Below are 27,153 nucleotides of genomic sequence, written 5' to 3' on the forward strand. Positions count from 1 at the left end.
GGGCTTGATGTCTTTAAAAGGTCTTTTCCAACTTAAATGGCTCTGTGATTTTTGTGATTGCCCCTCCTTTATGAAGTAGGCTGAGATGACAGGTCTTGATTCTATATGCTAAGAATTATAGAAGTTTTGAGAAAAATGTTTAGCTTCTCTTACTTTGGCGGTGCCACCATCCCCATTGACTTTTGGTATCTGCTGTTTTCTCACTGCAACAGCCTGTTGCCATCTAGTGCAAAACAGATGAACAAGCAAAGTGAATTTTTTGCTCACTAGGAATAATTTTAAGGAGCTTTTGCACTTCCTTATAACAAGGAAAAGTGACTTTATATTCAGTAAAGTGATGAGAAATTCTAAAGTGAGCCCACAGTGGTGAGTGTGCAGCGATGTAAATGATACACTGCCACTCCAGGCACAGGGAATCTCTCTAGGTGGACTTGCATGTGGACCACTTGAACCATCAAAGATTGCTAAAGCTGATTCCCATTTCAAGTAGACCTGTGGGAATAAGAGTTGATCTCCTGCATATTTAGTTTTTCTCAGATTTATAATACTCTATCAGAGTATTAATCTGATATCATAGTTGGTTTGAAAGGAAGCTGAAGGGAAGCCTGAAATTCCTGATAAGGGACTTGAATCTGGCTCAGAAGTTGCTGCCTAAAAAAGTGTTTGGTTTTATAGCAAATGGGTTTTCATCATGCAAAAGGGGTGTATTCCTTTGATAGGATAATGTACAGGCTTCAGGTTTTTGGTTGTCTCTGTTCCATTAGTGCATAAATTAGTCTGATCGCTGTCTCCTGCTTTATGAAAGGTGTGCCCAAACTCAACTATTGGGTTATTATTTGACCTTACCAGTGCCTACAACTACCTGAAGGGAGGTTGTGGAGAGGGGAGAGATGGTCTCTTCAGTCAGGTGACAGGTGATAGAACAAGGGGAAATGGCCTCAAGCTGTGCCAGGGCAGGGTCAGGTCAGATGTTAGGAACAATTTTTTTACTGAGTCGCTGGGGCCTGGAACAGGCTGCCCAGGGAGGGGGTTGAGTCACCATCCCTGGATGTGTTTAAAACAAGGGTAGAGAAATACTTAGGGATATGGTTTAGCATAGGACAGGAATGGTTGGACTTGATGATCTTAAAGGTCTTTTCCAACCTTGCAATTCTGTGATTACGAGATGTTCACAAAGACCTGTGGAAGAAACTTTCAGTAAAGCTGGCTGTGGTACTTTTCTCAGTCTCTATAAAAGCGTTACAAGAAGAACATTGGTGCCATAAAGCACGTTTTGTAAGGAAAATTATTTTCTATTGTTATACTGACGCTTTATGGGCTTTATGAGTCTGTCTTGGGGCTACCAGCCAGCCTTTGCAGTGCAAGCTGACTCCAGAAATACTTGTTCCTTCTGAAAAGCTCAATTGTAAAACTCAACTGTCTCTGTCTAACCTTCTCTCCAGGAGTTTTAGGTATTGGTCAAGTCCGCTGACGAAAGCTTTTTGTGTAGGATGCTCTTTTGTGGCACACCACTTGAGAAATGGTCTTCAAAAATATCCCCCTCTAAGGCCGTGTGTGTTCTGTTTGGTTTCATGCACACACCTCGTGTACTTCAGCTCACAGAGCCTCAGGCAGTGGTAAAATTCAGCTAGAACAAAGTCATTCTGAACTATAGTGAGACACATATGATACATATGTTACTACACAGGAATATGTATCCTTGTTATACATAAATATTACACTGTTCTGCCCAACTAAGTTTCAGGGTTGCTGATTATTTGACCTTACTGGGTCTTTAGGACTTTTCTTCTCCCAGGAAGATGTCGACAACTAATTCTAGAGTAGAGGGGTTTTTTATTACTATCAGAAGAGTCTGTGGTGGCCAACCCAGCTGCACATGTCCCAGATAAGGACTGTAAAGCAGCCTGCATGATACTGACTGCTGTGGCTATCCTAATTGCACAGGCCAGCTCTGCCCTGAGAGGTGTAGTTCAACTGTTGAGGTTTAGGATGAGAGGGAGAATCTTCTGGCTTTTTTTCATTGGCATTTCATTTTCTTTGCACCCCAAAAGACCTGAGGAAATAGGTGGCTCAGATTGTTTACTCCTTCCCCATTCCTGCCACCTTTACATCAGTTTTCTTCTGATTTCTTGAACAGAGTGAGTAGTTTGCTGCTGCATTACTGAGCTGAAACTGTTTACCCAAGCAGTCACACGAACGACAGAGCAAGTGTAAGAGGGGGCACAGGACCTCCACTTCTGTTGGTCATGAGCTTAATAGTGTCTTCTAACTGCACTCTAAGGCACTGCCTGTTCATTTGGTGCTTAAAACTCAGAATCCCAGTGGAAGCAGCGCTCCTCAAACACCAATCCCACAGCTGCTAGCAACAGCCTCTTGCCTACAGCAGCAGAATAGTTAATCTCTCTTGGAGGCAGGATGTCAAACATCCATCATCCTAGGAGTTACCTTTGGTAGAACTTGTTTTGTGGGAGACCGGACTTCGTGCAACTGAAGTCCTATCTTGTGGTCAGCCAACTGCACTGAGAACCTTCATCAAGCAGTGACAGCTCACCTCAAGAGAAACCATGTATTTCTAGATGGTTTTGGCAGGTAATGAAACCCACATAACACATTTATTCTGGGGCTTGTGGCTGCAAATAAAAGGCCGTTGTCTCTGTTTCCCATCTACCGCAGAATTCTTTTCATTTGAGGGGAAGGAAATAGAGGCAGGGACAAGCTTTTTCAGTAGTCCATCCTGCTTCCCTTCTTCCTCAGAAGAGTCCATCGCACCTGGATTCTGCCTTTGAGACGAAACTGAGGTGCTGTACCTGCATTTTGGCTTCTCCATGGTTGTTGGTAGCTGGCAAACCTGAGCTGGCAAACCTGAGCACACGGGACTGCGGCGCGTTGGTGGTTGTTTGTACACACGGGCAAAGCGCCATGAAGAGTTGCAGTGACAGCAAGGGAATTAATTGTCTCTAATCATCTTCATCTCAGAGCCCTTTCTTTAAAAAGTGGTACCAGAGACATTGCTAGGTGAATATTCTGGGGTTTTCTTTCAAAGTCGCTTGAAGTTAGGGATAAAAGTGGAGGATATATAGCTTGTCTTTAAAAGCTGTACCTTTCTTTCCCCCTCTCCTCCTTCCCTCCAGTTAGGAAAATCATTATTTTAGAAGATGTGGAGATGAAATAGAAAGCCCTACCTAGGGCTTCTTTCCCTGTCTAATTGTGTGAGTATATTCACACATCTTAAACACAGGGGAGAAGGACAGAACAGAAGAGCTGTGGCTTTTTGGCAGTTCCTTCTTGCAGCTGTGCTGCTCTCTCTAGGTCAGCCTGCAGTAGAGAAATTTGGTTCGAGCACCAGCAACACTGCTAAAACATTTTGTGATGAGGTCAAGAGTTGAATAATCATCCCGTTGATAAGCGAGCGAGCCAGAAATTCCATTCAAAGGCAACAGTGACTTTCTTGTGCTGCTTACCTATTACAGGTCACAGGGATCAGGAAGGGAAAACGGGGGACTTGGGCACTTGAGCACATGACTGTTTATGTAACCGTGACTTCTAAGTTTTATTTGCTGGTGTTGATGCAATAAAAGGAGTTAAGGCAGGCCTTTGTGCCTTTATTAAAATCATGATTTTCTTCCAAGCATCCCAACGGGAAAATCAGCGTAGCTGCTGCTCTGGATATATAGTCTAATCAGAGGTGGCTGTAAGTGCTTTCTAGAGGTGGGGCCTGTCTCTGCATGCTGTGCCCAGCTGCTCTGAGGTAGTCCTGCAGCACCCACAAAGGCTGCTCAGCCCAAAGAAATGACACTCACTCTTTTGTTTTTTAAATTTGAATTGCACAAATCCCACCTGAATACAAAAAGGGCAGTTTGTAGGCAGCTAGACTGAGCAATCTATATAGGATACAACAGAACAGACTTCCCAGATATGACTGCCATTTTTAGGGCTGGGCATGCTGCTTTCTCTTGTACCTGGTGGTGAAATCTGTGAGGGTTTGTATGAAGCTGACACCCAGAGAATTAGCAAGTGATGTGATACTAGCAAGTGATCTCCTGGAATTATTTTTTAGCATTCCTAAAATGATGTGCTTACACAGTGTACATCATTTACCTAAAGGCATCTGCTATACTCAGCTCTTAGCTTCTCCTTTTTTCCTCTGTATTGCCTGGTCTGCACTAAATTGTGACATTTGTGTGGCTGATTCTTCTCACTGAATGTGCCATTTGCAGTTCGGAGTTCAAGTTTCTCTCTTCTTTTTCATGCTGGAGGTTCTCCAGGATGGCTTCTGCTTTCCTTGTTCCTGTTGTGCCCAGGGTGACTAGCAACCAGGCTCAGGCAAATTTCCAGGCTTTGTGCCAGTGGTACTTACTGGGTTTGCCTGAAGGGAGTGAGCATCCTTCTGTATTCTGGTTGTAAAGGATCTAAGTTGGCTGACTGTTGCAGAGCTGGGATGGACACATTGTAGGTCCTGTATTCTCTTCTGGAACATGCAGCCACCATGTGATGGAAAACTTACTTGGGTATGACAGTCAGAGTCATGATGGAGCCTGGGTTACAGCATCCCTATTCGAAACGGACAACCAGAAAGGCATGTTTTGCCCTGGGGCCTGGTCACTGAACCTTCTCTGAGGGTTCTAAGAAAGCAGACAGGAGGGAGTAGAAATGGGAAGCCATTCTGGAGGCCAAACACAAGCACATCTGTCTCACCTCTTCTTTACCCGTCACTAGTTGGATGCCTCTACAGTTGCCCGTGTTGTCTTCGCTGTTCACTTCTCTTCTTTCACTCCCCCTGCTATTCTTGATAAAAGTCCCACAAGGGTAGGTTCTAGGTTCCTCAGCTGTTGTCTCTTCCCTGTTTTTGATGCATCTGCCTCTTTACTTGGCCTTAAACTGATTGCTCATCCGAGTCAGTCTGTATTTCCTCAGAACACCTTATGGGTGGCTTACTGCTTCATTTAAGTGTAATGCATCCTTTTAAATTCTTCAGGTATCTTTGCAGAGCTCCTCAGTTCCCTAGTGTAAACCTATCACCTAATCCTAGCTCTTTCAGTAGGCCTAGGTACAGTGTTTAGTATGAGATGGTTTAGTGTAAGAATGGGTTGTGGTAGGCCTTAGAGATGGAATAAGATAAGCTGTTGGGGCAGCAAATGATGAAGATGTCCTGGGTGCCAAATAGCCAACAAATGCAATTGTAGCTTCATTTAGATTGACAGAAACGTGAATGATCATATCTGAAATCCTTATATAGATGAAGATAGTTCAATATCAAGATAATAAAAATGAGGTTTGGTTCTCCTGTCTCTTTAAATCCTGGTCCTGTAGATTCCCAGATTTTTCTTGAAGTGTGACTGCTGAAGATAGGGCAATCTTACCTAATTTATCTCATCAGCAATTTTCCTGTCTGCATTTCTTTGAAATGATATGATTTCTATCTACTTTTTATATTTGTTTTAATTTTCATTCTGTAATCCCATAATTACAATTTCCATATGTTTCATATTACTGTAGCATATGGATTTGCAATGTTTATTCTGTACTGAAGTTCTTTAATTTACTCGTTGCACTGAATGATTAAAGTGGAATTTTGTCCCTCCTAGCATGAAAATTCAGTCTCTTTGGGGTGTGTTCCCTAACTGTAACCCTTTCTCAGATGGTCCAAATGGCATCCTTCTGATTATTTTTTCCCTTGTCCATGTCTGTTGCTCAGTGCCACAACCTGGGGACTTTTCCAACTTGGGGACACAGCCTGTTTCTAGATTTCATCTGCTGCACCCATACTTCTCCAAGCCCCACAGCGTGGAACTGGGTCATCTCACGCTTGCCTCTTTCAGGAATGGCCTGTGTACCTTACAGTGGGTGCAGTTACAGTTTCCAGCCTTTGAATTGGGTGGTTCAGTCTATAAATCAACAAACATGTTTGTCTTTTTCAGTTTTCAGATGTAAGTACTTGGAGCAAGTTAATATTTACATTTCTATTGATATCAGGGTCAAACTTTAATCACCACTCTAAGTAAAAGAGCAGATGCTCACCAAGTGCAGTCACAAACTTCTGGGATCAATAAGTTCTGTCTGTCGAACCGATGCCTCGAAGGGGAAACAGAACTTCTCCCCTGTTTGAAAGCAAGCAGATGAGTGGGTGAGCAGGGGAAACTGGCACTTCTTCAAGCAGTGCTGCTGCACACAAGGGTGGCTTTGCCAGAGATTGTTAGATACCAGGCAGCATCACTGGCAGCAGTCGCCTTTTGTCATCGCTGACAGGAGTGGGACGTGCTTGTGTGTGAGGCTCCTGGGATGCTGTGAGATGGGGTAGTCCAGAAGTGTGTGGCACACCTCTCACTCCCACTGGACTCTGCCAGTGCCAGTGGGAAATGGTTCTCCTTCTAGAACTGCTGTGGAAATCAGGAAAGAGAAGCACTGACAAGTCTTGACTCTCTAATCATGTAAGGAAAAGGCAGTCAAATGAGCGGTTACTGGGTAAAACTTGGTGGGATTCCTAGCCAGGTCTTGTTCCAAATGAAGTTGGTGAGAATTTGTCCCTAACTCCGAAGTTACCTTGTCCTGCTTTGCCACCTCCATGTAGTTTCTTACCCATGTTCAGTACTTCAGGCAGCAATAGAAATGAAATGCCAGCAGTTTAATGTCCATACATAATTCTGTAATAGCAAACTATGCCATGTTCATGGTGGAGAGAAGAAATTTAAATACGATACTACATTTCTATTCCTGCTTTTCAGAGGCTTCTCACTGGAGCTCTTCAGCTGTGTTGCAGGAGAAAGGAAAAACATGTCACACAGATCTTCAGCCACAGGCCTGAAAAGCAGCTGGAGTTTCTTGACAGGCACACAGAGGTTGACTCCTGGTCTAGGTGTCCCACCAACCCTCAGAGTTCTGAGAGAAGTTTTTATTTGATTTGAAATCATAGGAAAGTTGGTGCATTGGGCTGATTTCTCCTGGAGTTCTCAAGCTTGTTTGAGCCTACAGGCTCATAAGTCAGCGTGAATTAAAATCCTGCCCTGAAGGCCCTGTATGGCAACTTTGCTTAGAGGTGAAGTTGCCAAGCTTCACTGTTACCCTTCTGTACCAATTTGCTCCTGTTTCAAATGAGGTTTGGCTGAGCTCCTGGTAAGTCCCCGATGCTGGCTTTTTCAACATTAACCTTACAGCCTTAAAATACAGTGGACTCGGTACCGCAGCAGCTGAGGGAATTACTGAGAAGAGGAAAATGAGAACTGTGTCAGCAGGTAGAGGGCTGGTTTCTGGGTACAGAAAGAGACTGGACTGTTAGGGGAAAAAAAAAATTCCAACTGGCTTTTGGAATAGAGATGCTTCAGAGGAAGAGTGCCCTTTGTAATGGAGACCGCTTGGAGATCTGTGAGAGTGCTTCAGTGGTTCCAGGTAGATTAGCAGCAGGAAGATTAACAGGTAGATTCACAAAGAGAAGGGAAATCTGGGCTTGGTAGCAAGCCTTTAAATGAAGAGCACTGCACTCCTGCTGCTCCCTGTCAGTGCTGATGGCTGCTCTTCATAGAAGCAAGGGGAATGTAAAGCAAGGCAATGAGTGTCCTGATCCTGATTTTCCTACCATATTTTTTTTGTTGTTCCAGGCATCATATAGTTGCATTACTGTCAAAGATAGCTGTATTGCAGCTCTACTATAGCAGATGTAGCTCTTTTCCCCCCATCTTTACACCTTTGACTTCAAATACTGATGTCCTGTTCCTCAGCTACTGGGAGAGTTCCTTGAGATGTCGGCTTTATCAGAGGAGAGAGAGGTAGTGGAAATACATGTGGGACAGTGGTTTTATGGTTAGAGTAAAAAACTGGTGCAGGTGAGAAGGAATAATTTGTTTCCAGTGGAAGCAGGGTGAACAGGATGGGGAAATTTGTAAAACAGTGCTATTAACTGGTACCTTCAAGGCTGATTGTGACTGGGAAACTAAGAAATTGAGGTACATGGCAAAGAACAGAGAAGGTTGGAGGTTTAGTAAGCTAGATATTTCTCTAAAATTGAAACCTGTTTCCTCTTGTAACTGTTTACACTTTATCTCTCAAACTGTAATTTTTGGATGACTGAGTAGAAATGCAGTTCTCCCTCCCTGTTTATGGATGGGGAGCAGAGAGACATAGAGGGGGGGTTTGCAGGGATAGGAGGGACTGTTTGAACATGGACTGATGTAAGCAGGCATATGCAGGCTAGCTCTGGCTCAGAAGCCAGTGGCATCAACTATAGTCTGTGTCCCAGAAGATGTGCCATGCTCTTGGTGTATTGGCTCAGGCAAAATCCCAGTAAGATGCTTTTTTTGCTTCCAATCCAGAACTGGCTTGCATCTGGGATGAGTAGGTGTCACTCTCATCTGAGTGCACCCAGCTGTACAGAGATACCTCAAGTTACTTTTGAATGTTTACAGGGTGGAAGGGGAATACATCCAATTCTCCTTTAACCTGCTTAAGTGCTGGTTCAACTGGATCAGCATCTATCTTCTTTATTTGAATGTGCATGGTATTGGCCTTTATGCCTACGGTATTGTTAATCTTGCCATGCCTGTGATGTTAACTTGGATGATATCAAAATAATTTTAGGTAAGTGCTTTGAGGGTTGCTTGGCCTTTGTTTGTTTTGAATAGGAAAGATGCTAACCCTCTTCTGCTTGAATTACTAATCTAAGGTAACTGAGTGGTTTTATTGTGGGCTCTTAGAACGTAGGTGAATTTTTTTCCAAAGGTTTTTAAGTACAAGTTGTGGTGAGAGACTATTCCTCATGTTCTGTATAACATTAAAAAAATTAATTTTTGCTTTGAGAGTGTATGTTGGTATTTCTGTGCTCATGATATGTTTGGCTGGGGTTTTCCCCCTTAAATAGTATAAATCAAAGTTTTTATTCCTCAAGTTCTCTCCAAGTTTTGTAATTTGCTGGAATTAAGTAGGGAATCTGGGAATAATGCATGATCATAGATACAGTAAATATCATAAAGGTTGAGTTCTAGCATGTCAGTGGAGGGTTCTATTAAATCCTTTAGTTTTGCTGTAGTATGATTACAAAGATCCTTTTGTAGTTTGGGACGTTGAGTCTAAAAGCAAGAAACGTGAGAGGTATCTGGCAAGAGGCAATAACATGAATTTCATTCTCCCATTACTCTTGTTCTTAGCTATGTTCTGGTTGGCCAGCAGCATCTGCAGGGGAAAAAAAGTCTTGGTCAAGTCGGTATGACTTTGAATACCTGTCAGGAAGAAGAGCAATCCAGGTCATAGTGCTTTAAAAGCTGCCCTTTAGGTCTCAGGAGAGACTCGGTGTGTTCCTGGAGAGGAGAAAATGTAACTGTGTTGAGACCAACACTTTTTTTTCTTCCTTTATATTTTTTTTTCCAGCAAAACTAAGTTCAGTTTAAGATGGTCTTTAAAACTTCAACATTAGTGAAAGGTGACAAGCAAATGACAAGCAAGTAGTGTCCATGTAAGAAGAAAAAAAACCCCCATGGATCAGTTTTGTGTCTAATACTCCTTTCCCAAACGGTTGAAGAGTTGAGAGCTTTAGCCTGCGTTCACCTATTAGTCATTTCAGCTATCCAGGAATGAATTGTGTATTATCTGTACAAATTTTATTTCATTCTAGATAGGGGTCACTGCAGGCTTGGGCTGAGCTTTGTCACTGGAAGAAACTACTTTGAGTAGCTACACACGCGATCTGCTTTTGGAGGCCTGTCTGTGCTTGCTGTACAGAGACACGAGTAGCCAGTAATTTCTGTGCCTGTTAAATCCCTGCTTCATACCAGGGAGTTCTGAACGTTTTGCAGGACATACAGACTATACCAGTAATGAAATATCTGCTATATATGAATAGATATAGTGTGTATTTGTGGTGGTGTAATTGTAGCTGTTCTAGATGTGCTGACTGTAAGATAACAGGTTTGGCATGATTTTGTCTTCAGAGAGACTGACTTAGTGTCAAAAAACCTTTTCTTGGTCGCTCAATCCAGGCTGATGCCAAGTCTGTGCTCTTCAGGGGGGGGATGTTGGGTGACTGTTTGGGTGTGTCATGCAGAGGCCAGGCATGCCTCATGCTGAGAAGTTATTTTACACAGATTTGGGAGTAATACTGTTGTTCTCGGTTGTACACAGATGGTACCAGACAGGAAGAGGTGGAAGGTGAACTCAGTGAAGAAGAACGCTGGTTTGGAAATTCTTCAGAAACTCCTTCAGAAGCATCATATGGAGAAGTCCAGGAGAACTTTAAGTTGTCTCTTGAGGACAGAATCCAAGAGCAGTCCACTTCCCCGGATACTTCTTTGGGAAGTGCAACTCCTAGCAGCAACACAGCGGAGCTGGGATCCACTGAAAATGAGGCACTAAGAGACACGTTACAGAGTAAAGAGCACCTTTCTCCTGATGTGTCACCTCTGTGTGAAGAGGAACCTGCTGGTCCAAATAAGCCACTGAGTAGCAACCTGAGGCGGCTACTGGAGGCTGGCTCCCTCAAGCTGGATGCTGCTGTCACAGTCAATGGCAGAGTCGAGTCCCCTGTAAACCTTGGCTCAAACCTCTCCTTCTCTCCTCCTGCTCATCATGCCCAGCAGCTAAGTGTTCTTGCCAGAAAGCTTGCTGAGAAACAGGAACAAAGTGACCAGTACAATGCAGGTAGTCACTTTATATGGAATCAAGGTAAGTGGTTGCCAAACTCAACCACTACCTGTGGTTTGTCTCCTGATTCAGCTATCCTGAAACTGAAAGCAGCAGCAAATGCCGTTCTGCAGGACAAATCTCTTTCAAGGACTGAAGACCCTATAAGATTCGAATCCTTTTCCTCACCTTTTAGTTCTCAGTCTGCCAGCTCCACGTTAGCAGCTTTATCTAAGAAAGTGAGTGAAAGAAGCATGACTCCTGGGCAGGAGCACCCGCCTCCAGCTAGTTCTTTCCTTTCTCTGGCTTCCATGACCTCTTCAGCTGCCCTTCTCAAGGAGGTTGCTGCAAGGGCTGCAGGCACCCTCTTGGCTGAGAAGAAGAAATCACTGGTTGCTGAGGATCCCCTGCAGCTTTCAGAGATGAAGCAAGAGAAAGCAACTCCACCACAGTCTTTGGAATTACTGCTACTGCCAGTCCCTAAGGGAAGAGCATCCAAACCCACTAGTACAGGTATGGACACAGTTTGAGCCACTAAGTAGGATGTATCTGTTTTGCAAGGGGCTTACATAGCGTCTCTTCAGTGGGTCGGGATTTGGTTTGATTCTGTGTATTATGAGAATAAGAAATAGGTACTTTAGGTAAACAGTAGAAGAGCTTTTTAAAATACCACTTGAAGACCAAACTGTCACACATGTTTCCATATTTGAAAGATACGAGTGCACAGTTCAGTACTTTTTTTTTTTTCCACTCTATATAATGCTATTTCCTCCTCTTACCGAGTTCAGAGTAAGTGCACAAAAATATTTAACAGAGAAGATCAAAGAATCCCTGTTAGGGAGCTCATGGTATCAGTGAGCATGTACAAAACTAGTGCTTTTGAAATACTGGACAAGGGAGAATTCTCCCTCCTGCTGTCTCTGTCACAAATGGACTTTTGTATAATCGCTTACTCCCCTGTCCTAATTTACCAGAGTATATTATTATGTTGCCACTTTTCATTAAAATTTTTTTTGCAGCAGTTCAGTATTTTACAATCCTTTGTCATTAAAAAAAAAAAAAAAAAAATAAAAGCAAACTGCATTTCTCTAATTTGCTCCACAAGAACCATTTTACACTCCTGACTGCACCAGTTCCAGCTGTTGGCAGCCAAGGAACCAGGCACATAGGAAATCAGAAGAAGCAGTCTTGGTAACAAAAGCTTTCAAGGACTGGCCAGCCACGCAGGGAAACTTAAATGATCCATCTACAAAATAAGGAAAAATAAGGTTTCTTTCATCTCTTCCTGTAAAAAGTTCATATTGTGGATTTGTATTTCTGGTAGAACAGAGAGAGCGAGCTTCAGATGTCAGCAGTGCTGTCCCTGGAGTGGTGTTCTGCTGCAGAGGGGGGGGGAGCATGCCAGATATCTTCACAGGATGCACAAAGTGCATTAGAGCTTCACCAGGCTGAGTTTTCCTAGGAATGCAGGCTTGGCTGTACAGGTGTAGCAAGCCAGCCTACAGACGTGGAGCCTGACACGGGCATCGTGTAATCACACTGCTGTCTTTCTGACCTGGCCTTTCTGCTTGGGGATATTAAAAGCTCTGATCTCACCCTGGGCAGGTCTTGGTAAAAACTCATGGTGTAGTAGCCACTGGATGGACAACAGTGCTTGGTCCTCCCTTGGAAGAGGAGTGGGAGGGATGTGATGAGGTGTGCAGCTTGTACCAGTTTCCTTGTTGTACATGCATTCTACAAATGCTTTGCTGGTGGGTTTTGCCAAGGCAGCTTCAGTGGCAGACTGTTCTTGGCATGGGTCTGGCATAAGGTTTTCATTAATTTAGATGAAGTCTTTTTGGAGTAACATAAGCTAAACCAAGGAGAGGTCCTTTCGTGTGGCAGTTGGAGTACCCACACTGGCTACACCAGTGTGACTGTGGGCATTAATTTAACATCACTGCCCTGGTGAAGACTGGCCTCTGGGTAAGAAAGGCAGCAACGTACAGAGAAGGAGTAAGGTTAAAATGTATTTGAAGTCATTAGTTTATTTCCTACTGGAGAAAAAGCTGTTCACGTCTAAGTGTTTCCTGGGGAAAAGTAAATGGTCATAGTAAAACCCAGGCTCTGTGACCAACAAACTGGGATTTGTGTGTGCAGCCTGTAGCAGGGGACCCTTCTGTACCCACGTGCTGGTAGGACCAGCACTTCATAAACTAGTTCTGATGTGGCAAGTTCCTGGCAACAATTCACTGAAGACCCGAGCTAAAGATAACAATGGGGGATGACTGCCTCAGGTCCTTGGTAACCAAGGAACAGCTACTCATTTTTTGTAATACATGGGAATACTATCCCAAGAGGAAGGGTGTTTCCTTGCAGTTCATACGCACTGGGCCAATGCCAGTTGGCATCTGAGCAAACTTTATAGCTCAGTGTTCATAAGAGAATTTCTTCAAGTCCATTTGCTGATATACTGTTAAGTTTTTCCTTTCTAAATAATTAGGTGACTGAAAATAAAAAGCAGGCTGTTGGTTAGTGTATCTGGATGCTCCTTGATTCCTTCAGCTCTGGAGAAATGCAGCTTGCAAAAAGAGGTTGCTGTTTAGTGACCTTGGATTGAGAACTTCTCTCAAAGCTGAGTAGGGCAGCTGAGTGGGTATATTTGCCATGAAAATAGATGTCCCTGATTCCTTTTACACCTACAACCTTATGGCACTAAAAGCAAAAAAAAAAAAAGTATTTCATTTTATAATGTTCTATCTTTTTGTGTGTGTCTGGTTGCTCCTTGAGACGTGGGGTGGTTGTCTTGTTCCTGGGACACCTCTTCCCAGTAGGCATAGCTTGAGAGGTGGTTTTTACCACCTCCACTCCTCCCCTCATGCTTTGAATGTTGAAGGCACTGGTGAATCTGCTTTGTTGTTACGAACATGATTCATTTACCCACCAGCAACACCTAGCTTTGGTTATGAGATCAATACTCAGTGAGATTAATTAGACGTCGTCAAGTAAAGAGCAGCAAAGAGGGAAGCTATTCAGAGAGGAATATGTTAATACCTGGAGCGTGCCTGCTGCTCTTTTGTCCCCCATGTTGAGCTATTTGCTCAGCATTATTAGGAGCAATGTTGCCATGGCTGATCGGAGCACAGTCACCTCTGCAGCTGCCTGGCAGGTGTGGAGATTCTCATTGCTACTCGCGTAGGTAAAGCGGCACCGAGAGGATGAACTTCCCTGTCAGTCTGCTCATACTGCCAGTTCTGTAACAGCTCCCCTGTTTAGGATGAGATTGAAAAGGGAGCTGGGAGTCTCTGTTGAAGTTGTGGTGTCGTTTTTGCAAGAGCATGGGTGTCAGACCCTTTCTCTTCCTGACTGAACGCTTGTTCAGTGGAACTTTTTGCCTGTGATGCTTGTAGTTTCCTTCCTGGAGCTTCTTTGGGAAGCACTGGCTGATTCTCTCCTCACTGAAGTCACTCTTTCCAACTGATTGATGCTGTGTGATGTAAAATAGACGTTGATGTAAATGAAGGAAAGCTGAAGCCCATTACTTCCTTATGCTGGGGTTTATGGAGTATGGAGGGGTAACATGGTTCAGCTTTGGAGAACATTGACATAATTCCTGTTTAGCATTGTTATTGGTGAGGTCACGTGCATTTGGTTCAGTTCTTTGCATATTTTCTGATGTGCTAAATTACTATTGATCCATCTTGTTTGCAGATTTATTTTTAATGGAGTGGAAACCAGGTAGTACCTTGTTAGACATTTTTTTTTTCCCCCTGGATCCTTTGTGATGATAACCAGAGGATGGAGAGAAAATATGGTAGAAAGTAAAGAAATGATAGGCAAAAAACATTTCCAATGTATTTTTCTGTGGTTTTACTTTCTCCTACTTTTTGTGAAGATGCAAAGATGTGTAAAAACTGAAAGACAAACAATTCTAGCATTAGTTTCACCTTACTCTTTAGAGGTGCAGAGAGGGGAACAAGTTGGTAACCTGTTAGGTGTGATAGAGTAGTTCACGAGGAGAATCTCTGAACTTGCACAAGTCTATGCTTTGACAGTGTGTCCTTTTTTGTACTTGCATAATGACTGCCTAATCAGTTGAATGATGGTGGTTTTGTTTCCTACCTAATAGCAAGAATTATATTTTAGGATATGACAAATCTTCTGGAAGTTTTTATCGCTTGGTTCCTCATCAAGGGCATTTGATGTTTGCTGTGTCCTTATCAGGAGGAAATAGCTGATAATAATGAGGTTAAATATTCTGAGAGAATTTCTAAATAGCAGGATGCACGTTGCTGAGCTCTGGATATTTGAAAATAGTCTTGTCTGTCTTTCACTGCGAGGAAAGAGGTTTCCAATTCCATGGTAACATTAGGCCTTTCTTTATAATAAGCAGAGGAAATTGTAGTGAGGGCATGGATGGATAGTTAGTTGTGTAGAATCAGCAGCAAGGAATTTCTCTTCCCTTCAAACTTGCAGTGGTTCCACACTCAGTAGACTAACTGTATTTGCTTGATAAATGCCACCAAATCCCTCTCTTATCTGAGGTGAATTGGGCAGTAAAGCAGAGAGCAAACATTTAGTGAGGCAGTAGATTCAGAACACTGGCAACTAGAGGAGCAAAAGGAAAACCAAGACTCGAAGACTCCTGATGGCTGAAGTTGCAGCAGCATCTGCTCGAGCTGTAACTAAACAAGCCCAACAGCAGGGATTCTGAAGTCATTCACTTCTGGAGTTAAATGTATCTGATGTGAAATACCAGCATGCTTTTCAGTTAAGTTATGGATTGTTCTGTGCTTTATATCCTGCTTCCCTGCTGGCTGACCATCAGATATGGAAATGGATCATTTTTTAACAGTTAAGCATATTTTCTGTACCCTACTGCAACCAGCCTTTGATAGGAAATGAAGCTGCAAAGTGATGATTATGAGAGACATCCATCTAGTTCGGTTAAATTGGAAGGAACATTAGGGCCAGGTGAGGTAGAGTAGCATCCCCTACTGATTAGCCAAAGGATGGTTGGGACATTAGCCTCTATAAATTACAGTGACCTTCCTTAGGGGGAGAATCACTAGATTAAGGGGAAGGCATGTGCGGGGAGGAGGAACTGAAACTCCCAGTACCTGTTGTTGTTTAACTGATGTGTCTCTTTGCAGATGAAATTCTAGCATTGAAAAAATGATGTCTGAGTATGTTAACAAGGGGAAAGTATTCCACGAGTAGCTGTAAAGGATCCTTTCTTTTTCTTCCCCCTTCTGCTAAGCCTCAGAAGAAGAAGGAGGAAAACCTTTCCAGTGTCCGATCTGTGGTTTGGTTATCAAGAGGAAGAGTTACTGGAAAAGGCACATGGTGATTCATACAGGTTTGAAAAGTCATCAGTGTCCACTCTGTCCGTTTCGCTGTGCACGCAAGGACAATCTCAAATCACACATGAAGGTAAGGCAAGTGTTTACTGACAATCAAAACACTCTGATACTCAGATAAACCTGTTCCATTTGTGTTTGCAAGAACAAATTTTCCCTAGCTGTACTACTTTAAATTAAAAGACACTTAAAATGGCCTTATTTAAATTAAAAGAGAAAGAAATGATGCATTTTTCTTTGCTTGCCTTTCCATTTTATGCAGTGTGGAAACTGTATTGAGTTGTGTCAGCTTGATTCAGCACAAGCTGTCTGTGACTGATGTAGTTCTGGACCTGGACCCACCAGAAGCAGGGATGTTAGCTGGGATGTGACACCATCCAAACACAGCAGGATGTCACCTAGTATCTCTGTGTGCCATTGCATCACACTGACTGGACATGCTGACTTGGCCAGCACTAGCATGGGACCTCCTTACTGCTTCCCACAGACAGGCCTGCAGGTCTCACTTTTTTCTGCAGGCATTTCTGGAGCGAAGGGTCTGAAACAAAATGAATGATTATACTGTAATGGTTTGTTTTCAAATGCTTCCATTAAGTTTAAAGTGTGCTTATAACTCTGAGGGGTTTTTTGCTCAAACTGAAGATGACTTTTTGAAGCGCAGGGCCACCAAGATGATGAAGGGAGTGGAACACCTTCCTTCTGAGGAGAGGCTGAGGGAGCTGGGCCTCGTCAGCTTGGAGAAGAGGAGACTGAGGGATCATCTTATTAATGTCTATAAATATGGAAAGGGTGAGAGTCAGGAGGATGGAGCCAGGTTCTTCTCAGTGATGGCAGCGATAGGATAAGGGGCAGTGAGTGGAAGCTGGAGCAGAGGAAGTTCCATGGGAATATAGCGAGAAACTTTCTCCCTGTGAGGGTGACAGAGCCCTGGGACAGGCTGCCCAGAGAGGCTGTGGAGTCTCCTCCTCTGGAGACATTCAAACCCTCCTGGATGTGTTCCTGTGGGATTTAGTCTGGGTGATGCTGCTCTGGCAGGGGGGGTTGGACTAGATGATCTTTTGAGGTCCCTTCCAACTCCTGACATTCTGTGATCCTGTGAAGGAATATCTCTGTTGATACAGAGAAGTACAAAAATGTAGAGGAGCTCTGTCTGCTTAGCTGAAGTTCCACCTGGTTGCAGTGTACAAAGTGTCTGGTCTTGCAAGCTGCAGAACCTGCTTGGTGAAGTAATAATGGTATCTGTCTCATGGATGGAGAAGCTGAAATACAGAAGTTTCCCTTGTTGATACAGCTGAGTTCTGTAACAACAGTGAAATGTTTTACTGTAGTGCACATTTTGTCTGTTTTAGACAAATGTGTGTAGCAGAGTACTGGGCTGGTGTGCAGAGGATCAGAGGTGCCTGTTTCTACTGGAGAATCTGAGATCACTAGACAGGAGACTAACCTCACTTACACCCAAGTGACTGTTCATTCCAATGTAGATTTGAGATGATTCCACTGATGACAACAGCAGATTTTGCAGTATTTCAGGTCCTTGCTAGGTCTGAAATCACCCCTCTAAAGTATGAAGGTTCATCCCTTAGCTCTTCCACAGCAGATCCATTCACTGCTCCCGGGCATCCATGGTGTATCATGCTAATCCTTATCAGGTACAAGTAGGTTTGGTGTTCATGGCTCTTTCTTTCAGGACTCGCTGGTCCAGGTTGACTAGAGGACTCAGGTGGCTGAGTAGAAAGAAAGGGCACATAGGATGACAAGAAAAGGTTTTCCCTGGTGAATACAGCACATGCACAGATATATGCATCATGTAAAAGCTTGCTTTTCCCTGGCAAAGACCCCTTGTTGTCCCATGCTTTATAAAGGACATGCTTATTATTCCCTGCAGAAATCCTTGTTCTCTGCTTTTCTTGTGGGTTTGGAATTACTGTTCCCAGGTTGAGGGCCTATCCCTTCCCTTTGGGCATGTTGATTTCCATAAGTGACTACAGGTAGCGTGGTGGAGAAAACTAAGGACTTTTTCACTGTCTCCATGCTGTCAAATTGATGGCTATCTGTAGCCTTTGTGTTGTTTTCTGCCCCCCACCTAACATAAAACCCCTTCATTAACTGTCATCTTCAAGCAAACCCCTTGTACAAACACGTAGCATGCAGTGTAAATTATTTTGTAATATAGTAATTATTACCAAGTAATGATCAGTTAGGTATCACTGAGGTCACTCAGGCCCAGTGCTGCCTGACACAGTGTAAGAGATTATAGCCCCCTTTGGCCTTACTGTGGAGAGAAGATCTGAATTCTTTTCAGTCACTGTGGTTCAGTTATGCAGGTTGTTACAGACCCAGTGGTCTTAGCTGGTAAAACTGCTCTGTATAGGTGTAAAGAATCCCATCTGGAATTTAATGTTTTACCTTGATTTCAGTGGGTTTCATACATTTTTCTCAACTGAGTAGGCCATTTGTAAAAATATTTCCTGTCACATCAGAAGGCAAGCAGGAGGTAGGGGCATGTTGGTCATGTGTCAGAAATCATTTGAATTCCCTTTGGTAAAAGTATGAATTGATAACAAGATTAAAAATCCCCAAAACCATCCAGTTTCTCATCATAAAGGAGTGCTGCTTTTAAATCTGTATGTAAGTAAGTGTCAGGTTGTAATAACTGACACATACACGAGCCAGCAATGCTCAGAACTGAATGAATGCTCATCAGAAATGGTCCAGCACAGCTGGGAGCTACCTAGGACATAGTGGTCTGGTTATGCCAGACAGATATTTCAGGTCTCTCTGTTGTCCTAGGATCCTTTGGGAGATACCTAGCTGTCATGGTTTAATCCAGCCAGCATCTAAATCAACCCCAGAGAGCTGTTAGCTCACTTCTTCCCCCTGCCTCACCACAGTGGGATGGGGGCAGAGAATCAAAAGAAAGGGTGGAAGTTGTGGGTTGAGATAAAGACAGATTAATAAAATAGGTAAGGGAGATAATAATAGTACTAGTAATTGTAGCATTATTAGTAGCAACGATGGTGATGATGATAAAAGAATATACAAAGCAAGTGATGCATAGCACAGTTGCTCACCACCTCTAGCCAATGCTCAGCTAGTTCTTGAGCCACACTGCCTCATGCCTGACTTCCCCAGTTACATACAGAGCTTGACATCATATGGTGTGGAATATCCCTTTGGTGGCTTGGGTTGTGTGAGAAGCTGAAAAGTCCTTGACTGCTTGGCCACAGCTATAAACATCAGCATATTATTAATATGATTTTCATCCTAAATCCAAATTAACAGCATGATGCCAGCTGCTAGGAAGAAGATTAACTCTATCCAGGGCACTGGCCTTAACCTCTTTCCTGGTGAGCAGCCCACGAAGGTAGAGCTGACTCTACCTCTCCATCCCTCCCTTTCCATGGGTCAGTTGTGGCTGTAGGTGAAGGCATTTTCAAAACCAAAAAGACTACTCAAGATCAGGGTACTAGGCTGGTGTTGGTCATTCATTATAAGCCACTTTACTCCTATCACAAGCTAAGCTTATTTTCTTTACATTTCACTTTGGTTATCATGTGTCATATTCTGTTGATAAAAATGATGGGCAAAACCTATTTAGGTGTTCTGTCCAGCTGCAGTTCTCAAAATCTAATAGTGCTCTCTTTGTTGCCTCCTAGGCAGCATAGCCCCTATCTGAAGCATCCCCTCTTTTTCCTAGGTTCTTATAGGCATTTTCCATTGAAACTGGTCATTTAGAGATTTAATTTCCATGAGCAATTTGTGTTTGTCTCCATATGGGCCTGCCTTATTGTGTGTATCTTTAGGTTAATGAATAATAACTATATGATATAAATACTGTGTAATTTTATGGTAATTATAACATGTCAAGCTGATTGGCCCAGAATACAACATTGCCAGCATTTTTAGTGTCTTGTCCCTTGCTAGAGAAACTCTTAACAGAGACCTGGATTGATCCCAGCCCTCAGCATACTCAGATCTCCATTTGCTACCCCCATCATGTGCTGCTGAAGCGTTCTTCCAGTAACGGCACTTGGCCAGGACCAACTCACAACTGGAGGCAAGGAAGTGAAAGGCAAGAAGGGAAGCAGAGGGAAAGTTTCCACACAGACACACAATGAACAAGGGGAGCTGAGCAATCAGCCTTTGAAGGCACGTGGTGTTATCTGTGACTGTTATATGGCATTTAGATTCCACAGTGGGGGGCACCTTAGAAAAACCCTGAAGTAGTCACAGTACTGAGTTTTTTTTTTAGTCTCTTTTGGAGACAGATTATAGTACCTGCATTAAGAACAATTTTTGGCCCTCATTCCTGGGAATCTTGGGGGTATCACAGAATGATAGAATCTCCTGAGCTGGGAGGGACCCCCAAGGACCGTCGAGTCCCACTCCTGGCTCCACACAGGCCCAGCCAAGTCAGAGCGTGGGACTGAGCGCATCGTCCAGACGCTTCTTGAGCTCAGCCCAGCTCGGGGCTGTGACCACTTCCCTGGGGAGCCTGTGCCAGTGCCCGACCCCCCTCTCAGTACAGAACCTCTTCCTGACATCCAGCCTAAACCTCCCCTGGCACAGCTTCATGCTGTTCCCTCGGGTTCTATTGCTGGCCAACAAAGAGAGATCGGTGCCCGCCCCTTCCCTTTCCCTCATCAGGAAGCCACAGACCATGATGAGGTCTCCCCTCAGCACAAACCCAGGGGACTTCAGCCTCTCCTAGTAAGACTTCCCCTCCAGACCCTCAATGCCCTCCTCTGGACACTCTCCAATATTTTAGTGTCCCTCTTGTACTATGGTGCCCAAACCTGCACCCAGTACTTGAGGTGAGGCTGCACCAGCACAATGCAGAGCGGAACAGTCCCTTCCCTGGCCCAGCTGGCCATGCCATGCTTGATGCACCCCAGGATGTGGTTGGCCCTCCTGGCTGCCTGGGCTCGCTGCTGGCTCGTGGTGTCCTTGCTGTTGGCCAAATGGTCGACGAGTAGCATCACAGGACTTGATTCTGGTACCATGGTGTGGATTCCAGGGGTGCTGAGAGTACTGAATATGAAGCTGGACAAAATGCATGGGTAACTGAGGTCTCTTGTCCAAGCAGGCAACAAGGGTAGTGCTTGATTTCTTCTCTGTTTCGTTGGAATATGTTACTTTCTTCTTGAGAGTATCCGCTGTTACTTCTGCAGAAAGCAGTGGAAAGGGAGGGTGTAGTTCAGCAAGATGTATGCTGGCTTTTCTGTATTTCCTGGTAGGGAAATAGGGATTAAATTTACCTTAGAGCAATACCACAGGCATCAGTCAGACTTTGGCCAATTGGTGTCTTTGGATCATGCACAGATCTCCCTCAGCAATTTGTGGATGGATAGGCTGTGAGATCATACAGATAGGTTCCAAGAAAGCAACAGGATATTAGCCTGAGCACTTGGAAGGGGGAATGAGGAAGAGGAGCATATGGCCAACAATAATATCTATAAATGTTCCTCGTTGCTGCTATATAGACATAAGGCAGAAATGGGTGAGCCAGTTCTTCTAGTGGTGGAGAAGGAGGTTGGCATTGTGCACAGGTACAGAAGCATGATGGGATGACAGCAGATGAGGAAAGGGAAGGTGAAGCTTACTGAGGAGGTTAGCTGCAATGGCAGGCAAGGCACGGGGAGCTCAGCCACGCTGCCTTCCTGCTTCTGTGGCTTGTGGAGAGGCACTGGGTAGTGAGATCTCAGATTAATATTACTGTGTGATATGAAGAGGGCTATAATCAGCCTCCTGATTAGGGAGAAGCTATTAATTAGACGATAGTGGGAATAAGGGATGGCCCAGAAGAATGTAGCCAGATGCTCCCTACCCCTTGGCAATCTGCTTTTCCGTCTTTCTTTCCCAGCTGGGGTCAGACAACTGGATGAACACTCCTCATCCATCTTGGTGAAGCGGAGGACAGGTTATTTTAAAGCATCTTCACCATATGGGGAGAAGGAGTTTGACTGTGTTTCATGGGAGGGTTTTTGGTTTGGTTGAAGCTAACGTTGCAGAGCCTGGGAAGGTGCCTGTGATTCCATTACCTCCCCTCATCCGAGGGGAGGAATGCAAACTCACACGGCTTTTCAACAAGCAGAACCCGTGCCCTGAGACTCAGACAGGTGCCACAAGTGATTTCAAATACCTGCCTTTTAATCTTGTCACTTTTTGCATAGGAGACAAGGCTGAGACAGGAAATGCATTGATACTTTAAATGTTAAAGAAAAAAAAAATTAAGAAATATTATTTTTGGAACACCTAGTCCAGTCCAGCCCTGCAGAGAGTCTTTCCCCCCCCCCCCCTTTGCTTTCAAGCAAAGCAAGGAAATAGTTTCAAAAAGAAAATACTATATAAATAATGTATGTGTCCTGAGGGGAAGGATCATATCAAAACTAGCACTGTAGCACTAAACTTTTGAAAGTGCAGCCTTTTAAAAAGGAGGGAACTTGTCAGACAAGAGCGTGAAGTGAAAAAGCAGAGGGCACATGAGAGATGCAAAATGGAGAATTCTCAAGTGTATCCAAATGCAGCTGCAGAAGAAGGCATCTTTCTAAAGGAGACTTGAAAAAAAAACCCAACAAACCCAAACTGAAAAAAATCAGTGGGTAGGCAGGCTTGGCTAAATGACTGGCTTGTAGTAGCTGGTGATAGGAGTCCTTCCTGAAGTAGATGCCCCTCCGTCATGGAAATGTTAATCCACTTGTAAATTGGTGAGGAAAATAAAAACTATAGTAGGCAAATTAAAAAGTGATAAATTAGGTCACAGAAAGCAAGTAGAGACTGACACCCCAGTAACAAGTACAGCAGTGAATGGATTCAGCATCCCACACCCCTTAGGGTTTTGCTTAGGGATGAAGGTTCTCAGTAAAAAAACGTTTCCTCTTATTCTGGGGATTTAAAAAATAAGAACAACCTCCCCTGTTAAGTGTCACAAAGGAAAGGTGAATGCCAATCCTTCCCTGCTTCTTCCTTCTCAGGGAGAGTCTGTGCAGCACCCTACCCCAACTTTAAGGAAGGGAAGATCTACCACATCAGCACTACAGATGTGCAGGACATGTCTGTGTCACAGTTTCTCTCAGCCTTACTACCTGTTGTGCCCTGTTAGGTTGGATCATGTGTGTTTGTAACTCTGCATCCTGGTTTTCAGGTGGGGTAGGGGTAATTTTCACCAGAAACTGAGAGGGGGCACAGGCAGGACCCAGACTAGCCGAAGGGGTACCGCATACCTTATGGCATCAGGCTTGTATGTGGAGGGGACTGGCTGGGGAGGAGGAGCCGCTGCTCCGGGGATGATGGGTTATGTATGTTCCAAGTACTGTTGTTGTTATTTGCTGTCCCAGTTAACCATCCTTATCCCAACCCACAAATTTCCCCTTCCAGCTCTCCTCCCCATCCCCCTGGGGGGGGAGGAGTAGGTGAGCAGTGGTGTTCGGCTGCTGGCCAGGGCTAACCCACTACTACACTGTGGTCCATCAGCGTGGGCCAGCACCACACTGTCTGGTAAATCAACAAGGGTGTTGCTTTTAAGTGTGAAAAGCTGATTTAAGGAACTGCTGATGATATCAGGAATGTTAGAACATCAACAACACACGTAACAGAAAACCCCCTGACATGAATGATGCGGTGTGATAGGAACATGTGGTTTCTGTAAAAGAGAATCATGTGGTGTTCAGCTTAAGATGTTTTGAGCATGTCAGGAAAATCATGGACTTAAAGAATGAGTTGAAATTCATTTGGTCATTAAAAAAGTCTTTGGCAAAGCTTCTCACTGAGAAGCTGCCAAATAAATTAAGCAATGGGTATGGCAAATTAGCAATTCACCAATAGACAGTAAAACAAAGGCTGGGAGGGATTAGCAATTTGAAGCATGACAAAAGGCCTACAGAGGGGTGTTCCATTGCTAAGAGTAGAATTGTGGAGTTGTTAGCAAATGTGATCTGCTCAAAACAATGACTGGGAATATTGTGTTACACCTGGAACATTGTGTCCAGTTCTGGGCCCCTCAGTTCCAGAAGGACAGAGAACTCCCTGAAAGAGCCTGGCACAGGGTCACCAAGATGATGAAGGGAATGGAACACCTTCCTTAGGAGGAGAGGCTGAAGGAGCTGGGCCTCTTGAGCTTGGAGAAGAGGAGACTGAGGGGTGACCTTATTCATGTTATAAATATGTAAAGGGTGAGACTCAGGAGGATGGAGCCAGGCTCTGCTCAGGGATGACCAGAGACAGGACAAGGGGCAGCGGGTGCAGCTGGAGCAGAGGAAGTTCCATGGGAATATAAGGAGGAACTTTCTCCCTGTGAGGGTGACAGAGCCCTGGGACAGGCTGCCCAGAGAGGCTGTGGAGTCTCCTTCTCTGGAGACATTCAAACCCTCCTGGATGTGTTCCTGTGGGATTTAGTCGGAGCGATCCTGCTCTGGCAGGGGGTTGGACTAGATAATCTTTCGAGGCCCCTTCCAACTCCTGATGTTCCTAATGTTCTGTGAAAGAGGATTGTAGACTCAACCTTATGGGCGTGAATCGAGACTGGAATAGGCAAAGCTTGAAATAGAATAAAAAGAAGCTGGCTGACAAACAAGGAGCCAAATGAAGTTACATAAGTGCAGATATAAGCTGCTGCACCACGGAAACAAGAGTCTGGTCATGCACCTGGCTGATCTGACATAATGATGTAACACCTGAGTATGATTGTCAGCAGTTTGGTGAAAACCCTTTTCTTGGCATTCACAGCAGTGGTTAAAAAGTACAGTAGATACAGATTTGAATATCTGTAGAATAAAACAAATAACACTGAAAATACTACAGTGTTGTTTTTAATGTATGATATATGATACTCAGTTTTGGCCACTGCATCAGAAAGGTGTGTCAGTAGTAGAAGAAAGTCTAAAAACTGGCAATGGAAACACTTAGTGGGATGGCAAGGGCTCCCTTTGGAGGAAGAAGCTGACTGGCAGGTCTAGAAAGGAGATACTATCAAAATAATGCACCTGATCAAGAAGATAAATCAAAGAGTGGCTTTTCTTCTTTCTTGTGACAGGAGTTACAGAATCGCAAGGTTGGAAAAGACCTTCAAGATCATCAAATCCAACCATTCCTGTCCTATGAAAATGAGGAGGGAGCAAGAGAAACTGAAAGAAATAAATACAATTTTTAAAAATTGGTAGTTTGTAGCCAAGTCCTCAAACTGGACCAAAACTTTGAGGAATGTGTAGTTCTGCTGAAAATTGTGTACACTGAAAAAAAATGTGGAACCACAAACTCTCATTTGAGCTTGGGAAGACTGTAGGGCTCAAACAAAGATGATAACCCATTACTTTTTGCCCAGTCAAGGAGAATATCCATGATCAAATGAAATAAACTCAGGAGGTAGAAGTCCTTAGGTGTCTCTGGCAGAAGTCAAAGAGTAGGTTTATGGGATTTTGAAGGCACCATTCCCTATGAGCAGGTTGTGCACTGTGGGTTATTGCAGTGTAATTTGGAGGGATCCAAATCTGGCAATAGCTGAGCTCCAAAGGGGGCTTTGGAGGAAACTTTGTCAGCTGCTCTCCTGTCTCCTCCTGTCTGTGGTTCTTGCATCAGCAGCCTAGTTGAGATGGAAGGGGACATCTGATGGTGTGGGTAGCATTACTATAGTGTGTGAGCTGGGAGAAGGCAACTTTCTGGATTGTAATATTCTGTGAACTCAATCTTCCCCATGACTTTGTGTGTAGCTCTAAGGGGTTTCTTGTTTCTTGCCTTCCAGCAGGTAGTTGCTGCCTTGACTTTTCCCTCCGAATAGCACAGAATGGCAATTCTTGGTTCCTTTAACTGCTGTCGAATGAGAAAATAAGGGGTAGTTTTAAGTGCCTGAAGATTGGAGAATAGCCAATGTGACTCCAGTCTTTAAAAAAGGCAAGAAGGAGGATCCCAGCAACTACAGGCCAGTCAGCCTCACTTCTGTCCCTGGAAAGGTGATGGAACAGTTTGTTTTGGATGCCATCTCCAAACAACTGGAAGAGAAGAAGGTTATGAGGAGTAGTCAGCATGGATTCACCAAGGGGAAATCGTGCTCGACCAATCTCATAGCCTTCTATGATGTCATCACCAACTGGGTGGACGGAGGGAGAGCAGTGGATGTCGTCTACCTTGACTTTAGCAAAGCTTTCGATACTGTCTCCCACGACATCCTGATAGAGAAGCTGAGGGAACAAGGGTTAGATGAGTGGACAGTGAGGTGGGTCGAGAACTGGCTGTCGGACCGGGCTCAGAGGGTCGTGATCAGTGGAGTAGAATCTGAATGGAGGCCTGTGACTAGTGGTGTTCCCCAGGGCTCGGTGTTGGGTCCAGTCCTGTTTAATATCTTCATTGACGATCTTGATGAGGGTATAGCATCCACCCTCAGCAAGTACGCCGATGATACAAAGCTGGGAGGAGTGGCTGACACGCAGGAACACTGCGCTGCCATCCAGCAAGACCTGGACAGGCTGGAGAGCTGGGCTGGGAGAAACCAGATGAGGTTCAACAAGAGCAAGTGTAAAGTCTTGCACCTGGGGAGGAACAACCGACTGTATCAGTACAGGCTGGGGGATGACCTGCTGGAAAGGAGCTCTGTGGAGAAGGACCTGGGGGTCCTGGTTGATGACAGGTTGGCTATGAGCCAGCAGTGCGCACTGGTGGCGAAGAGAGCCAATGGGATCCTGGGATGCATCAGGAAGAGTATGTCCAGCAGGTCGAAGGAAGTGATCCTCCCCCTCTACTCTGCGTTGGTCAGGCCCCACCTGGAGTACTGTGTCCAGTTCTGGGCTCCATGGTATAAAAAAGACAGGGATCTCCTGGAGAGAGTCCAGAGAAGGGCAACGAAGATGATTAGGGGCCTGGAACATCTCCCATATGAGGAAAGGCTGAGTAAGCTGGGTCTGTTCAGCCTGGAGAAAAGAAGGCTTAGGGGAGACCTAATTAGTGTTTATAAATATCTTAGACTTGGGACGCAGGGGGATTTGGCCAGCCCCTTTTCAGTGGTCTGTGGGGACAGGACTAGGGGCAGTGGCTGTCAGCTGGAGCATAGGAAGTTCCGCACCAACATGCGGAAGAACTTTTTCACAGTGAGGGTGACGGAGCAGTGGAATAGGCTGCCCAGGGAGGTGGTGGAGTCTCCTTCTCTGGAGATATTCAAGTCTCGTCTGGATGCCTATCTGTGTAATATGAGATAGCGAGCCTGCTTTGGCAGGGGGGTTGGACC

The 27,153-nt window shown here is 44.4% G+C and overlaps 1 protein-coding gene across 1 annotated transcript in view; it reads left to right on the forward strand.

Annotated features, from left to right (window-relative positions):
* ZNF827 (zinc finger protein 827) overlaps nt 1-27,153 on the forward strand; it is a gene marked incomplete at both ends in the record, with an annotated part of 110,596 nt that overhangs the window by 15,971 nt on the left and 67,472 nt on the right. Inside the window, 2 exons of the mRNA XM_084266737.1 lie at nt 10,105-11,115; nt 15,842-16,014. Coding sequence (XP_084122863.1) covers nt 10,105-11,115; nt 15,842-16,014 — 1,184 coding nt within the window. The remainder of the gene's footprint in view (nt 1-10,104; nt 11,116-15,841; nt 16,015-27,153) is intronic.

Source organism: Gallinula chloropus, assembly GCF_964237585.1.
Source record: "Gallinula chloropus genome assembly, chromosome: 7".
NCBI lineage: Eukaryota > Metazoa > Chordata > Aves > Gruiformes > Rallidae > Gallinula > Gallinula chloropus.